The sequence below is a fragment of the Anabrus simplex genome, chromosome 6, assembly GCF_040414725.1.
Source record: "Anabrus simplex isolate iqAnaSimp1 chromosome 6, ASM4041472v1, whole genome shotgun sequence".
Taxonomy (NCBI): Eukaryota; Metazoa; Arthropoda; class Insecta; order Orthoptera; family Tettigoniidae; genus Anabrus; species Anabrus simplex.
Genome location: NC_090270.1, coordinates 133,836,426 through 133,853,054, shown reverse-complemented (window position 1 = coordinate 133,853,054; position 16,629 = coordinate 133,836,426). Strand labels below are relative to the sequence as shown.

General features: G+C 36.9%; 1 protein-coding gene across 2 annotated transcripts in view; it reads right to left on the bottom strand.

The window, feature by feature from the left end:
* LOC136876197 (lon protease homolog 2, peroxisomal) overlaps positions 1-16,629 on the bottom strand; it is a 212,228-nt gene that overhangs the window by 67,340 nt on the left and 128,259 nt on the right. For both annotated transcript variants that reach the window (XM_067149939.2, XM_067149940.2), the window contains one exon: positions 3,621-3,781. In XM_067149939.2, the coding sequence (XP_067006040.1) occupies positions 3,621-3,781 (161 nt within the window). The remainder of the gene's footprint in view (positions 1-3,620; positions 3,782-16,629) is intronic.

Here is a 16,629-nt window from a genome sequence, read left to right as displayed (position 1 = left end):
AACTTAGAATCCAAATGTAATCCTAATAATTTGACAGAACTATGTTCATTCTCATTTAAAGTTGACTTAATTAAGTGAAAATAAATAATGTATGTCTTGTTACTATTTAAAAATAGTTTATTAGCCTGCAACCAATTGGATGATTTGCCTAGCATCTCTAACCTTTTATCTTACACATTTATTAAATCCTTACCATTTTTTATGATAGTGATATCATCTGCATAGTGCACTGACCTGCAGGGTAAATTACTTACAATATAGTTTATATACACGAAGAACAGAAAAGGTTCTATAACAGTTCCCTGAACTATGCCTGTTTCTATTTTAAGTGCTACAGATTTCTTTTTCAAGTACAATTGGACATCCATCGTTGAGATAATAATTCTACATTTTTAACCCATAATAGTTGAGCTTTCTTATTAGTATATCATGTGGTACGGAATCAAAAGCTTTACTGAGGTCTAAGAATGTAGCACATGTTATGTGGTAAGACTCAAAACCCTGTATTACCTCAGTCACAACGGTTTCTGCAGCTTTAATGGTGGATTTACCAGTTCTGAAACCAAACTGTGCAGTATTTAATAAATTGTACTTTCCAAAATATGCTGATAACTGCTCCTTTACACGATGTTCTATTACTTTAGATAAACAGTGGAACCTTGATTCTCAGTTTTTCGAGGAACCATGAATATAAAACCATCAACAATTTGGCTAAACATCACAAAAATGAAATATGTATAATTATAATCTTACAAAAACTCCTAAACCAAACCAAACTACAGCTCCAATGGGCCTTTTCCTGCCAAGCGACAACTGTTCAGCACGAAGGCCTGTAGATTACGAGGTGACACAAGGTCAGTGTGACGAATCCTCTCAGCCGATACTCCTGGCTCTCTAGATCGAGGTTGCCATCTCACTATTAGATAGCTCCTCAATTAAAGGTAATCACATACGCTGAGTGGACCATGAACCAGCCCTTATATCCAGATAAAATTTCCTGACCTGATCGGAATCGAACCCGGGCCCTCTTGATGAGAGGCATGTTAGACCGCGGAACCGCATTAATTACCGGTACGTAAGTTCAAAAACTCGATACTTTATTTTCAATTTTACAGGGGAATCTTCGTCAGTTTCCCCGTGAAAATTTCTTTCAATTCAGCAACATTAATTAGCCAACTCTTCGAAAAATCTAATAACGCCAAGCTAAACGACAATCGACAACAAGTAGTTTTTAATTCTCTCTTCTAATAAAATAAAGCACATTAAATACAAAAGCGCCCAATATGATGGCGAAATCCGTTCTTTTCTTAATCTTCCGTTGTAATTTGGACTCTGGTATACTGTTCGTAGTCAGTTTCTGGAAATCTTGAACCGCGTAAATTAGGCCTACATCAACTTTTAAAGGTTATGTTGAACTCAAAAACATGGTTTTGAATGTAAGTATCCATTCTCAGAAGTTCTCGAATGCACTATATTCAATTCTGCCAGTCACTAATCAAATCAAATTGGAAAGAGAGAAAAAAAAAAAAATCTTCAAAACTTCAGAAATTACGGTTATTTGTGACCTTGAGGTCATCTGGAAAACACGCTCGCTGCACATGTCGGTACAAAGCGATCGGCAGTGAACTTGCATAAGGGAACATCTTAGCATTGCATTCGGGCGGTATTGTTTAGAGATTCCTCGGAAATCATAAAGCAGAGAGTGTCCACAACAACTGGAAGGAGACAGAGTGCATTTCGACAGCTCTACTTGAACACAGAACAAGTTTCGTCAAATGTTCGTACTTACAAAACGTCTATATTATGTCTAGGGTCAGATGTTTATTTTTTTTACTTTTTTCGAGTGTACCGTAGAACAGGTTTTCGGCACTTCCCTCAGGGCATTGTATAGTCACTGGACTTTCAGGCAGGAATCGAAACTGCTCCTTCTTAAGTAACACAAATTTAGTATTTTAATATTATCGTATACGATTATGTTAAAAATCAGATCAAAAATCAAATGTAAGGCTTTTCAGGCGTTTGCTCTATTAACTAGCGTTTTGTCTTAGGTCTGACACTAGACTCATCAGAGTGGGATGTGTCAGACCCCACCCACTGACGCTGGGGGTGTATACAGGTGAACTTATCAGAAGCCCATTATAAGAGGCACAGTCTGAAAACTGCATACGAGAGATAAAACTCCACAATGGAATTATTGCCTGCTTAAGTTCACCTGCATACACCCGAGCGTCAGTGGGTAGGGTCTGACACATCCCACTCTGATGAGTCTAGTGTCAGACCTAAGACGAAACGCTGGTTAATAGAGCAAACGCCTGAAAAGCCTTACATTTGATTTTTGATCTGACTTTTGGCATGCTCTATTGGTGGAAAAATATCTAATTCCCTCAAAGGGAACTTAGAATGTCCATATGATTATGTTATCGAGACCAGAACAGATGTTACACCTTACATACATAAAGCCATGGGAGGTTTTGAGATTGCCTATTACTGTTTTGGTCCTAATAAAAGACTGCGATTTTCAGGTTTTTGTGTTAAAATGTTATAAAAACCACAGTCGTTTTATTTGCGCACGTTACATTTAAAAACTTTGTATCATTTCGTACTCGAAACGACTTGTACAGCGAGCGCACTTTCCAGCTGAGCGCAAGGTTGCGAATATTGTAATTTCGGAAGTGTTAATGATATTTTTTCTCTTTCCAATTTGATTGGGATTAGTGACAGGCAGAACTGAATATAATGCATTTGAGAACTTGAGAATCGATACATCCAAAACCATATTATCGAGTTCAACACAACCTTTAAAAGTCGATGTAGGCCTAATTTACGCGGTACAATATTTCCATAAACCGACTATGAACAGTATAGGCTACCAGTGATCAAATTACAAGGGAAGATTTAAAAAAAAGAAGGGATTTTGCCATCATGTTGGGCGCTTTTGTATCTAATGAGCTTTATTTTATTAGATTAGAGAATTAAAAACTACCTGTGGTCGATTGTTGGCTTAGCGTTACGTGTATTAGATTTTTCGAAGAGTTTGGCTGATCAAAGTTGCTGAACTGAAAGAAGTTTTCAGAGGAAACTGACAAAGTTTCCCCAGCAAAACTGAATGTAAAGTTTTGAGATTTTGAAGTCGTGTACCGGTAATTAATGTTTGAAGCCGCCCCGCGGCCTAACCTGCCCGGAGGGTCCGGGTTCGATTCCCAGCCAGGTCAGGCATTTTTACCCGGATATGAAGGCTGGTTCCAGATTCACTCATTCTACGATTGCCTTCAACTGAGGAGCTATTTAATGGTGAGATGGCGACTCCGGTCTAGAGAGCCAGGAATAAGGGCCGAGAAGATTCGTCATACTGACCGTGCGTCACCTTATAATCTGTAGGCCTTTGGACCGAGCAACAGTCGCTTGGTAGGCGGAAGGCCCATTGAGGCTGTAGTTTGGTTTGGTTTAGGGGTGTTTGTAAGATTATAAGTATACATATTTCATTTTTGTGATGCTTTAGTCAAATTGTTGATGGTTTATTTGTTCCCGGATTTTCCGTTTTCCCGTGCTGTACTTTTTTTTTCCGTGGTCCCTCCAAAAACGGAGAATCAAAGTTCCACTGTAATACAATTGTAGCTCACCCCAAGTATCTCCTCCAGAGCTGCTGTATCTAGCACAATGGGTAGATCCTGTTCCTTGTCACTGTAACTCATCTCTGCCACCTGTACAGCCACAGCACGGCAAAGAGAGCAGACCTTACGCTCCAGATTTCTAACTCCTGCTTCACGAGTGTAGCCTGATACTGAAAAGAGAATGAAGGAATTATAAACAGGGATAAAGCATCACATTTATCATTAATAACTTCAACAAATTCATCTAGCTGAGAACAATTCAACTGTCATTCAATTATGTTCTACCTGACTGTTAATTACAAACCATAATCAACTGCAATATCAAGACTAAAAGTGAAAGGAATACATGAAAATAAACTTTCGAATTGTTTTATAATCAGCAATGATGATTTATGAACAATAAGCAAATAAAGAACAAACTACAAGCATCATAAAGCATGAACTTGAGTGGGACTCATGACTTAGACCAAGATGTAATTACTCTCTACACTCACAACACAACCATCAAACTACAAAAGAACAGAGGTCTATAAAAGATAGTGTGACTGGGTTTCAAACCTGTGTAACATCTCCGCTAAATAAAACTGAACTTCTTTTCTGAATCCATCTCCAAGGGACACTTAGAAATATGTTTCACATAAAAAGCCAACTACAATATCTCATATTCTAATGCTATAACCCTCGAGCTGGTAGTTGATATATCTCTAACTGGTAGGCGTGCATCACACATTTGCAGCACCTATTGTATGTCACTCTGACATATGTATTATTTCACAGAATATGCACATAAAAACACCAAAATGGTCATAATCAACTAAATATTTGAGAAGTGGTTTGCATTTACCCTTCATTTAGCCATTTTTAAAAATTCTGCCCCTTTAGATGCAGGGTACTTTTTCATTCAAAATTATATTGTATTCACATGTTCAAAGAAAAATTAATTATCAGTTTTCCTGAAACTTTTCAAAATATTTGAGGATTGGGGCAAAAGTCATGGCAACTATTTTTTTTCTTGTAGATATGTGAACGGATCACAAACGTATTTGTGTTGTGTGGAAGTTCTGCAGGCATAGTGTGTATGCAGAACAACAGATGGCTCTGTGATAGCTGGTAGTAGCGCAGCGAGGGCTGTGAAATCAGTCAGTTGGTGAGTGTCGTGAGAGATGGACGTAACCCGTGTTGAGCAGCGCGCTTACATCAAAATAGCCGTCCTCCGAGGGAGAAATGCGATGGAATGTCACAGTGAATTAGTGGAAGCCCTTGGGAATAATGCGCTATCATACCGTACAGTAGCACGGTGTGTAGGAAAGTTTCAGCAAGGACGTGTGACAACCAGTGATGAGCAACGTTCGGGACGACCTGTCAGTGTGCAGACCAATGTGGCACCTGCCATCATTAAGCAGCTCCTGGATGAAGACAGACAATGGACGCTACTGGAGTTATAGAGGGCAAGTGGCAACGAGAAACGCACTGTCCACAGGATATTGCGTAATGAGCTGCAACTGCGCAAAATTGCATTGCAGTGGGTACCGCATGCACTGACGGAAGTTCAAAGGTGGGTGCGCTATGCTATATGCTCCGACCACCTTGCATGCTGGCAACTGGACGGCGATCAATTCCTTGTCACGAGTAATCGCCATCGATGAATTTTGGGCCAGGGCATACGAACCAGAACTGAAACGTCAGTTAGCGGAGTGGCGACATGCTGGATCACCAAGGAGGCAGAAGGTCCGTCAGAATCCTTCCCCAGTCAAATTGATGGCGATCGTCGCATATGACGTCAGGGGTGTCATTGTTTGCCATTTTGTTCCACATAGCACAACAGTGACCGCACAGTAATACAGGGACTTCCTGGTGCGACAGGCACGACGTGGCGTTCGGGAGAAACGTCCGGATCTTGTGGACAGTGCAATAATCCTGCATGACAATGCAAAACCACATAAAGCAGAGTGTGTAGGGCAGCTATTGGGATGTTGGGGATGGGAGGAATTGGAGCACCCATCGTACTTTCCCAACATTTCGCCCTGTGACTTTGATCTCATTCGAAAGATTAAGGAACCATTATGTGGTAGGCAGTTTGCAACACGAGAGGACATTGCTAATGCTGTGCGCCAACAGATGACCCGATTCACACGTGGTGCGGCAAATGCTGAGGCAGATAGTATTCAGCGCCTCCCACATCGTTGGCATCGTGTGGTGTCAGTAGCATGGGACTACTTTGAGGGTTTTTAGGCCCAGGTTTGTCATGTCAACTTTATGTGTGCTGTGTTGACATTCTTTTGCACCGGGAAGGCCATATTGCCCTGTATACTACCGTAATAAATTAGTGTGTTATGATATGCACTATTCATTGTCCACACATGTAGTTAACCCCTTGTCCTTTCGTCTGTATATGTCACATTTTCCAACCAGACTGGTATTTTCAAGAGGAAAAAAAAAAGTTGCCATGACTTTTGCCCCAACCCTCGTATATTTTGATATTCCTAATAAGGTACTCCGGTACACCAAGTTTTCTAAGACTTTTCCAAATAGTTGATCTAGGAACATTATCATACGCCTTTTCAAGGCCCTTAAACACAATAATTAGGTCTTTTCCTCTTTTCCAGTGTTTCTGCGCCAACATCCCCAAAGCAAATATCAGATCTGTTGATCTGATCCACTGATCATACCTGTTTGAACCAGTGATCATACTCACTACTTTCTTGTCTGTTACTTCTAACTTATGAATAACTTATACCGAGTCCATTGATGGCATCAAGGTAAACAAAGGTGAAAAATTCATTTGTAATTATTTTATCTACCAATGCTTTCTAGATTTTAATCTACAACATAAAAAACTTCTTTTTATGTGATGTGTTATTAAGGGGATATGATGGCAGAAAATGTATTTATTAAAAAAATATTTGCCAGTTACATGCTTGTAATAAAATGTTCAGTAGATGAATTATCCTATTATCCACGGTCTTACAATAGCCATGCACCCTACTCTGTGAAACATTATTTTATATAATCAATATTTACAAAAAAATTTGACAGGCAATGTAAGACATAGCAAACTGAAATCATTTAAATAAAGACTATGTGATAGGAAATTTACCATCTGAGCAACAGCCTTTCATAACATTCTACTATAGACAGTCATAGTGTTTAGTTGTTGGAAAGGCATACTCTTCACTTCTGAAATAGAAGGCAAGGTGCTTGTTATTAGCATCTATTATTATATTGCAGTGTTTGGTATTCATTTTTGGTGAAAATGAAGGCAAAGTTTTCATTTTTCTTCAGCTGTTTCATAAGGAAAGTGTTTCAGGGTGGCTAGGCTTGGTAGAGTCCACAGCAGTAAAGAAGATACATATGAACAATATACAGAAGGGCAAAATCAACATTGAGGTAAGAAAGAGAGTCCTACTAGTGCTTTGTGGGGAAATTAGTCACTCTGTACCATGGAGTTTACCAGTAAATTGGATGGAGGTACAAGATTTAGAATAATAGGTTTATTATTACCAAGTGAGCAATTAGATCAGCTTGCCAGTGCAAAGTTTGTGGAGACAGTAGTTTATGCATAGTGATAAGGGTAATAAACAAGACCTCATGTGTAGAGTTTGTGGTTTATAGCATTTAAAAATCAGACATTTAGCGTTTTGATTTTCAAATTTAGCATTTTGTAGCATCTATACTTCTCAAATTTAGTGTTTTATAGCAAATTTGTTAGAAATAGGCATAATTTGTGAAATTGCACACAACAGTTGGGAGTAAAATCATACTGTTTAATCACAAATTGCTCGTCGTACAGCTTTGAATACAGTATGAAAAATAAGGCAAACAATGGCATAAGATTGCAAGAAATATTAACACACACTTGAATATGCATATTTACAAATTTACAAACACGATTTCAAAGTGAAAAATACTATTCTGAACATATTCATCTATCACAGTACAGCAGACCTACAAGGAAGAGGAATTTCAATGATGATTGAAGTACAAAATGCCAATTGTTTGAATGGTGTCCTCCTTCATTAGAGTCCGCCTACGGTTACAATCATGTTGCACTTGCTAAAAAGCCACTCTACATCAACACTGTTCATAGGGGCCCAAATGCACTGCAGTGCTGCCGAGGCAAAGGAAGGAAACTTTAACTTAAGTGCCATCAACATTGGAAAAGTGTCAGTGTTTTTGTCCATTCTAATGTTCCGCAGCATCTGTTGGTGATATGCTTCGCAGCCCTTGACAAACTGATCAACAGTGACACTTCTAAAAAATGGCAACTTATGCTGCAAAGACACAAGTGATTTGGGTTCCAGAGCACTGTTTTGCCCTGCAACTGCAGGATTAAATAAATTGCACACTTCTTTTTCCTCTTTCTTCGTATTGCTTCTGAAACTCTCCAGCAGGTTACTTGTTCCCAACGGAAACTATCTGTTAGCACACCTCTTCAATTCTACACAAATAGTGGTAAGATCATCCCACAGCTTGTGAGCATACGGGTAGGATGATCCCTCCAGTACTGCGAGTGCTGCATTAATTTTTAGATATCTGTGAAACAAACTTTATCTGAACTTTCAGCAACGGAAGCATATCCTGATCTGTAAACATATCCAACACTGAATGGCTACTGCTATTTAGGGAATTTTCATCAAGAGAGCTAAAGAACTCTACCAGGGGTGTGAAGTACTTGTCAAGATACTGGACTGAGCAAAACCAAGAGTTCCATCGGGTGACGACAGGAGCTGGGAATAACAGTGCATTCAAATCAGGGAAATTATCTTGCAAAAAATTTAGATAGGAGTTCTTCAACTTCCTACAGTGGAGAAAAGCCATCTTAAGCTTTGAAACTAAACTGTTCAACTGTGACAGTTCCTTGAGAATAACATTCCCCACAACATGCAACTTATGTGCAAAGCACTGGAAGTGAAGAAGATGGTCCCCAATAATCGTCTTTAATGCCTGGAAACATGTACCCATGTATCTGGCAGTCTGACACTAAACCCAGCACATTTTCATAATCAATATTATAGTCTTTGAGAGCATCATGCATGATGTCCCGTTGGCAGCATCCAAAAATGAACAGCTTGCCAAATAAACTTGTTGTTCTGCAGTTGGCGTGATCGTCCTGAATAGAACAGCAAAGCCACATCTGTCTCGGCTGTCCGACGTCTCGTCTGCGATTACTAAAATGGGCTTCCCGTCCAATGCAGCATTCACCTCTGCCTTTGCTGAATCTCCGCAATGTGAAACATAATCTCTGCTAAGGGTACTGACTTGAGGCAGATCTCCTGATCCTGGGATGTACCTATGGGGCCAATAACATTTCGTTAAACATGCTAATAATAATAATAATAATAATAATAATAATAATAATAATAATAATAATAATAATAAATTTTAGAGGTAAGGACAAATACTTAAAGATTTGGTGTAGTGCTAGCCTAGCGAATCACTGAATGAGTTTTAAAGCTTTTCCCTATAAACTTCCATTTATGTACATGAAAACAAGCTACTATTCTACATCCTAGATGGTCTATTGAATTGTAACATTTTAAAATAATGTCCATCCACGTTTGTTTGGTTTTTGGTTGAAACTTTGAATAACCTAACCTAAAATTCCACGTGAAATTATCATATTCGAAAACGTGCATCAACGTGGTTTTTGATACAAAGTTTACCTAACCTAAAATTCAACAAGGCTGTATAACAATCGCAATACTTCAAAACAACCATCCATGTGGTTCTCTTTGGGGGAGGGGGAGATGAAGAATAAAGGCTAGTTTATGAATATTTCGCAGTCACGTAGGCTATACCACTCAAGATGGTGTAAATGTATTTTAAACACAAATATAAATAATGCCCAAAAATATGTCTGAAATCGACACTTACTTTTCACGGTAGTCTTGGAAAGAAGGACGGTCCAGCTTGTGGATGGGGATATTAGTCTGCAGGCACATCTTCACAGTATCCTCAATGAACGTTTGTTTCTCAGTTTTTGCTCATTTTTGCCTTTCTATCCATTTCTATCTATTGTGGCTTGCCGCTTGACACCACGCTGTTCACATGCTGGTTGAGATAAAAATCGCTCGTTTAGTAGCACATGGTTTTTGCACTTTTGCAGTGTTTATCCAAAACACCTTTCTTCTTCCATTCAAGTCTTTGATTGCAATGTCGGCACTGCAATATATCTGTATCGCTTACATAAAAATGTTCCAATTTGTAACTCTTGGCATGCTGTTTGATCGTCACTTTGTTTCTACCCATGGCTAACAGACAATAAATCGCTACCGTACTTTAAAACAGAACTACTACTCAGCACCTATCTCAAGAATAACCAACAATGATCAAGAGTCAACATAAAGTGAATGAACGTGTGTAATTGAAAGTGATACCTGGGTTCCCTTAGTGCTGAATCGGTAGACGTCGGTTATCTTCGAGATTCATATTGGCAACCTTTAGAACACAAACTATGAATCGAGTAGGCATCGACGCGTGTATTGCATTAAGCTGTGTGATTGGTTGTTCTTTGCATCGCTCTATGGCCGTTGAAAGATAGTCCACACACTGAAAGATTTACAGCGCCGTAATAATTCTTTTCACTGAAATAAATAACCACATATATCTTATTTTAAAGAAAAGTGCATCGTTTTTAAAAAGATGTGTGTATTTCGGATAAAACCGAGAATTTTGCATCTATTTCACATACATTGTATAATTTCACATTTTGAACCAATTTTGCATTTTATCGCCAATTCAAAATCGCTAAAAACTACTCGCAAGGGTCATATAAAGTGAAGGCACATACACGGACAAAGTTTCAACATATTTCACATTTATTCCAAATGCTAAAAACCACAAACTCTACTCCTGTATAATTTACATGTAGCTGTGACAAGTATCAGTCTATTACACTGCCAATTTACTCATAAGAACAATATTACACAAGATTTTCCTTTAGTTACTAAGCCAGTATACAGGGCACTAATCTCACCTGAATTCCTCAAGAAATGCACACATATGTGTATATATAGAGCCCCAATGAAAATTTAAATTTTCTACTTTGGAAGATAAAACTAGCTGCTTTTGAAGCCGATGTAATCTTTAATGACGTAAATAAAGACAGGATTGACATTCTTGCAAAGTTTGGATTTGGACCTGGATTCTTTGAACAGAAGCTAGTAAGGAAATTCAGCAACATGCTTGTCATGAAAGCGATATGCTACTATTCTGAACATGGCACAATAACAACGAAGAAGGGAAGCAAAAACAATTTGGAGAAGATCTTGAGAAAGAATACAGTTATGGGGCATATTAAACAGTGAAAGCGAACTCCATTGCTTTTCCTTGTTTTTCTCAGTTTCACAATATTCAGAACATATGCTCATTTTTCTTTTCAAAATTATTGACAGGATTGTAATGGAACTTAACACTCTATTTCTACATTAGGTAATGTACATTTTGACTGGAAGCATTTCTTGATATGTCTGTTATTTTGGTAGGTGGGGTCTCTCCAAGTGGTATAAAGAAGAAGAAAATTAAAAGCTGTTAACATTTATCTAATACCACAAAACATCATTTGAAAAGACAGTAATTATGTTCCAAGAACCAACATCATTAAAAAATAAGAATAATAATAAAAAATAATAAAATCTTGAGACACTGTTGTGAGGCTTTTGTTGCAAATTTCTACATCTTCTTTCTTTGGGAAAGTCAAGAATTCTGGCTGTAATGCTCTAAATGGCATCACGTATAACAGGAAAAAATTCAGATTGTATTGTGTGCAATTCTAAATCTGTAGGATGCAGACATGTACGAGTCACAAATGGCCAGAAACCTGTAAATAAATACATTACCACTGTGTCCCTTTTTTTAAAAAAATCAATACTTTATTAGCAACCTGTAAATACAACGAAATGTACCTGCCACTAATCTATTATTTTATATATTTTGCCATGGACATGTTAGTTGTTTCGGTAGTGAACATCACTTCTAACTTTAAACCTTAAAAAAACATTGTGAATAATGAATTTAATGATAATGTCAGCCTTTCTTCAAAACTTACACTTTTCCTGTAATCTATTTGCCTTATGTCTACTAGTGGCTTCACTTTTACCATTAATTCCTTATAAGTATTGATGGACATTCGGTAGTAGTTCCTTAGTGATTGATGGCATCGGCAGTTCAAGCTTCCAATGAGTGTCCCCAGATTTTGTTAGAAAACGAAGTGAAATGTGCTGTAAGATGTACAGAAAATGTTACCGATGGTAAGAAGAACAGTCAAGGTATTCTTAGTAGTGAAAATAATCACTCTTTTTCTCCAGAAAAAGAGATCTGTACCGATAATATCTACGAATGCGAGTGTGTGTGTAGGCCTAAAATGACACCTTCATCTGTCCATGAAACTGTTGAATCACTACACAAAATAATAGAAGTGCTACATAAGGATTTGGTAGAAGCAAACCTTGTAATTAAAAAATTATGGTCTGAAAAGACAAATCTGCTTGAAGAGGTGAAAAAACTAAAAAAATGCAATGGTGTTGGTGTTGGCGCATCGTGGAGCGAGGTTACGTCGTAGCCAAGGAAAGTGTCGCTAACTAGGCGTGATTCATCTGGAAATCATCCTGCGTTAACAAACAGATTCAGCATTTTACACGAAGTTCGGGAAGAGCAAGGAAGCACTTCTTTCTCCCAAGATGCGAGTTCTCCGACGAAAAAACGCCGAATTCACGCCGATAACGTGATCAAGAAAGTAAGGAAGGGGAAGAGAGTGAAATTGTTTGGTGATAGTCACGGTCGAGGCCTTTCAGCAAATCTAGCAGAACTACGAGCCGACAGTGAAGTGACAGGTTTTATTCAACCAGGTGCCCTCTTTTCAGAAGTAGTGAAACCCCTCGAGGAAAGCTGATAAACTCTCGTCAAACAACGTCATGGTTATTGTCGACGGAACCAACAACATAGCGAGAAATGATGGCCATCAGGCTGCAAGTACTCTGAAAAGAACTCTAGGTAAGCTGACCCATACAAATGTGATAGTGACAAACATGCCCCATAGACATGATTTAACTGACTGGTAAATTGTGAACAAAGCTGTCAAGGACACAAGTGAGAAATTCAGGCAAATATGTAGTCATTTCAAAAATGTTACACTGTTAGACATTAGTAAATTAAACCAAACTTCTCATACGAGGCATGGCATGCACTTGAATAGACTGGGGAAGCAATATGTAAGCAAGTTAATAAGCAACATCATTACAAGTAAAGATCAGGAAAAGATTGTCCTAGAACTACGTAGTCCGGGAAACATGCGTTAGATTCTGGACCCAATAAAATTTCAATCCAGAATGTGGGTCCAGAATTAAATACCGGCAATGACTTGGAGGGTGGGAATAGGCAGTTCAAAATATTTCATCAGAACATTCAATGTCTTAAAAATAAAATTTTAGAATTACAAGTAATTTTAAATTCAATACAGGATGTTATGTTTATCTGTTTGGATGAACTTGAACTCATTAATATTGAAGGTTATTATCTGGCAAGTAATTACAGTCGAGTTAATAAAGAGTGTGGGGGAGTTGTATTTTTGCTAAGTTAGGAATTGAATGTAAAGAAAGGAAGGATCTTGAAGTGCATAATTCTGAATTAGAATTTGAACTAAGTTCAGTGGAATTTAAGCTTCCCTATGTTAAAAGGGTAATTCTGTAAACCGTGTACTATTCACCAGATGCTGATGTGGAGATTTTCTTAGGAAAACTAAATCAAGTCCTTCATAACATTTTCGGTAGGAATAGCAACGCAGAAGTAATACTTTGTGGTAATTTTAACATAGATTTTGCTGAATAAAACCTTCCATCAACATCACAACTACTGCATGTTCTTCAAAGCTGTAATCTAAAACACTTAATTTTTACACCCACCCAGGTAACTGCCACCTCAGCTACGATGATAGACAACATTTGTATTCATTTCCAATTGTTCTTGCAAGCGTCCAATATAAATTTTGGATTTTCATATCATCAAATTTTGCAACTAGAAATTGAGAATGCTAACAAGCATTCAACCAAAATGAACTAGCACAATTAACTCTTTTCTCTGCAGCTGCATGTGGCAGTTTCATTGAAAGTCTTAAAACTTCAGACCTGGGCTCCAAAAACATTTGGTCACAGAATTGACCAAAAGTATAGAACCTTTAATGCAACCTTTTTTAACGCAATTTGAATTACATTTTCCAAAAATAAAACTTGCAGTAATTAATGAATCTTCAAAAAAGCCATGAATCACAAAGGGTATATGGATATCAAGTCAAAAATGTAAATTACTAAGTAGATTAGCACAGCAGAGTTGTGACCGGGAATTTTGTAAGTATGTTAAAAACTACAAATCAGTCTGTCGAAGAGTTCTTAGGGCAGCTAGGATAATGCACAATAACAAGAAAGTTAAAGAGTCGTGCAATAAATCACGAACCATATGGAATGTAATCAAGGAAGAAACCAACAAACACACAGTTGGAAATAAAGTTGCTGCCATAAAAAATGATAAGGGAATACAAATGAACGACCCTCATCATTTGGCTAATTATATAAATGATTTCTTTCTATCCCGACCATACAAACTTGAAAATGCAAATAACTCAGATGTATTACCAGAACTCCCAACCTTTGTGCAAAACTCTATGCAATGAACTCCAATAACAGAATTGGAAGTTGTTAAAATCATGCAGTCTTTGAAAAATGAAACTTCCACAGGTGTAGATGAAATTACCACAAAACTCATTAAAAAATGTGCTCCTTATCTGGTACAGCCTTTAACTTAACTCATCAATGAATCATTTTCTAGTGGTTAGTTTCTAATCTCCTAAAACTAGCTAAAGTTATCCCAGTCTTTAAAACTGGAAACTTACATAATTTACATAATTACAGACCAATATTAATACATACTGTTATTTCAAAAATATTTGAATGTGCTATGAAAGATCGGCTTACTAAATTTTTAATCAAATATAACTTGTTAAATAATGCACAACAAGGGTTTAGAGCTGGCAAAAGTACTTTGTCTGCTTTATCACATTTTATACAGTTGGTCGTAAATGCTCTTGATAATGATGAAACTGTGATGAGGACTATTTCTTGACCTTTCAAAGGCATTTGATACTGCTGATCATGAAATATTGTTGCACAAATTATATCAGACTGGAGTTAGAGGAATTGTTAACGACTGGTTTAGATCATACCTGGATAAACGATCCCAGTTTGTTGAAATTACACATTGTAACAGTAAAGGGCATAATGAGCCATATCACTCTCAGGTAAAAAACAGAGACTAAAGTATTCCGCAGGGTAGTATTTTGGGGCCTGTTCTTTTTTTGATCTATGTGAATGATCTTCCTCACAATAATCAAGTAAAAACTGCAGTTCTGTATGCTGATGATACAAACATAATTATTAATAACCTGACCCTAGTCTACAGAAACTGCAGCAAATACAGTCCTGTCTAGGTTAGAATCATGGTTCAGGAAAAACAAATTAACACTGAACTTAAAAAAGACCCAATACATGGAATTCAAGGCATCTAACTACCATGACAAAACTGAAAAAAAAAAAAAAGAAAAAAAAAACCACCACCTTATATTAAATGCAAATGCAATTGAAAATATGTTGACCACAAAATTTTTAGGTGTCCATATAGATGAAAAATTAAGATGGGATTGTCATATTAAAAAAATAGGGAAGCCTCCGAGTTCTGTTTGTTTTGCCTTAAGGATTTTGTCTAATAGTTGTAGTGAAAAATATGTTAGAATAGCATATTTTGGATATTTCCATTCAGTCATCACTTTCATTACTTACACTATTGGTCGCTAGGGCTACTACAAATCAAATTTTGATGTTATTTTTCGAATACAGAAATGAGCTATCAGAATTACATCGAGACGTAACAGGTTAGATCATTGCAGACCATTATTTAAGAGACTAAGGATACTCCCAGTACCAAGCATATACATCATGCAATGCATTCTACACGTGAAAAAAAAATATTGATCACTTCAGAAAGAATTTTGACAATCACAATTACCAGACGTGAACAAGAAATAATATTTTTAATATTTTTATCAAGCACAAGAGTAAAACCATTGCCTTGGAATCAGATTGTATAATAAGCTTCCAAATAAGATTAAAGATATTACTCCCGTCAGTTCATTTACCACAGCTTTAAAAAATGTCCTGCTGAGTAGCTGCTTCTATAGTACAGAAGAATACATGATGAAGTCAAATCAAATCAAAATCAAAATCTCTTTATTTGCAAATGAGGTGCCTACCTCGGTGGCAAATGGTACACTAAAATACATTATTGTCAAGCACTAAATATTAAATTAACAAGAGAACAAAATTTTCCTATAATACAATATTATACAATTTACGCTAACAATTTTTTCTATTAAACACACAGCTCATCCTTAGTAAATTTATATTGTTTACAAAATTCTACTAATAATATCTCCTGTACTACTTACAAATATAGTCAACTGATATACTTTATGTGGAATTACTTCAAATGATACTGTACAACTGGTATAAGATTAAAATTTACATTGCATTTATTTACTTTTTTCCTTTACCCATTCTGAAACCTAAGTAGCATAACGACCTGCTGCGTCTTATCCAGAGCCCCTTTTTGCCACCACTTTTCAGAGTTCCTGAAGGGCCTTCACAGCTACCGTAGCGGTCCCAGGGCCCTCGAAGTGCTGGTAATGATGCTATTACTTATTAACTTGTAAACGTTCTTAATATCTAGTATATAGCCTTAAAAATATGTTAATGTCACATTGATTATGTACACATTATTAACTCGACACCAATAGATTTTTATTTTGTCCTGTAAATATTAGTTATTAATATTATTTATTATTTAAAAAAATTAAGATGTGCTGTCCTAACAATGAGGTATTTGGTGGTTCTGTTTTTTCTTTTTCTTCTTTTTCAAAAATGTTGGCATATTTCAAAATATGTAATTGTACAGTCTATGGAAGCTAAATAAATGA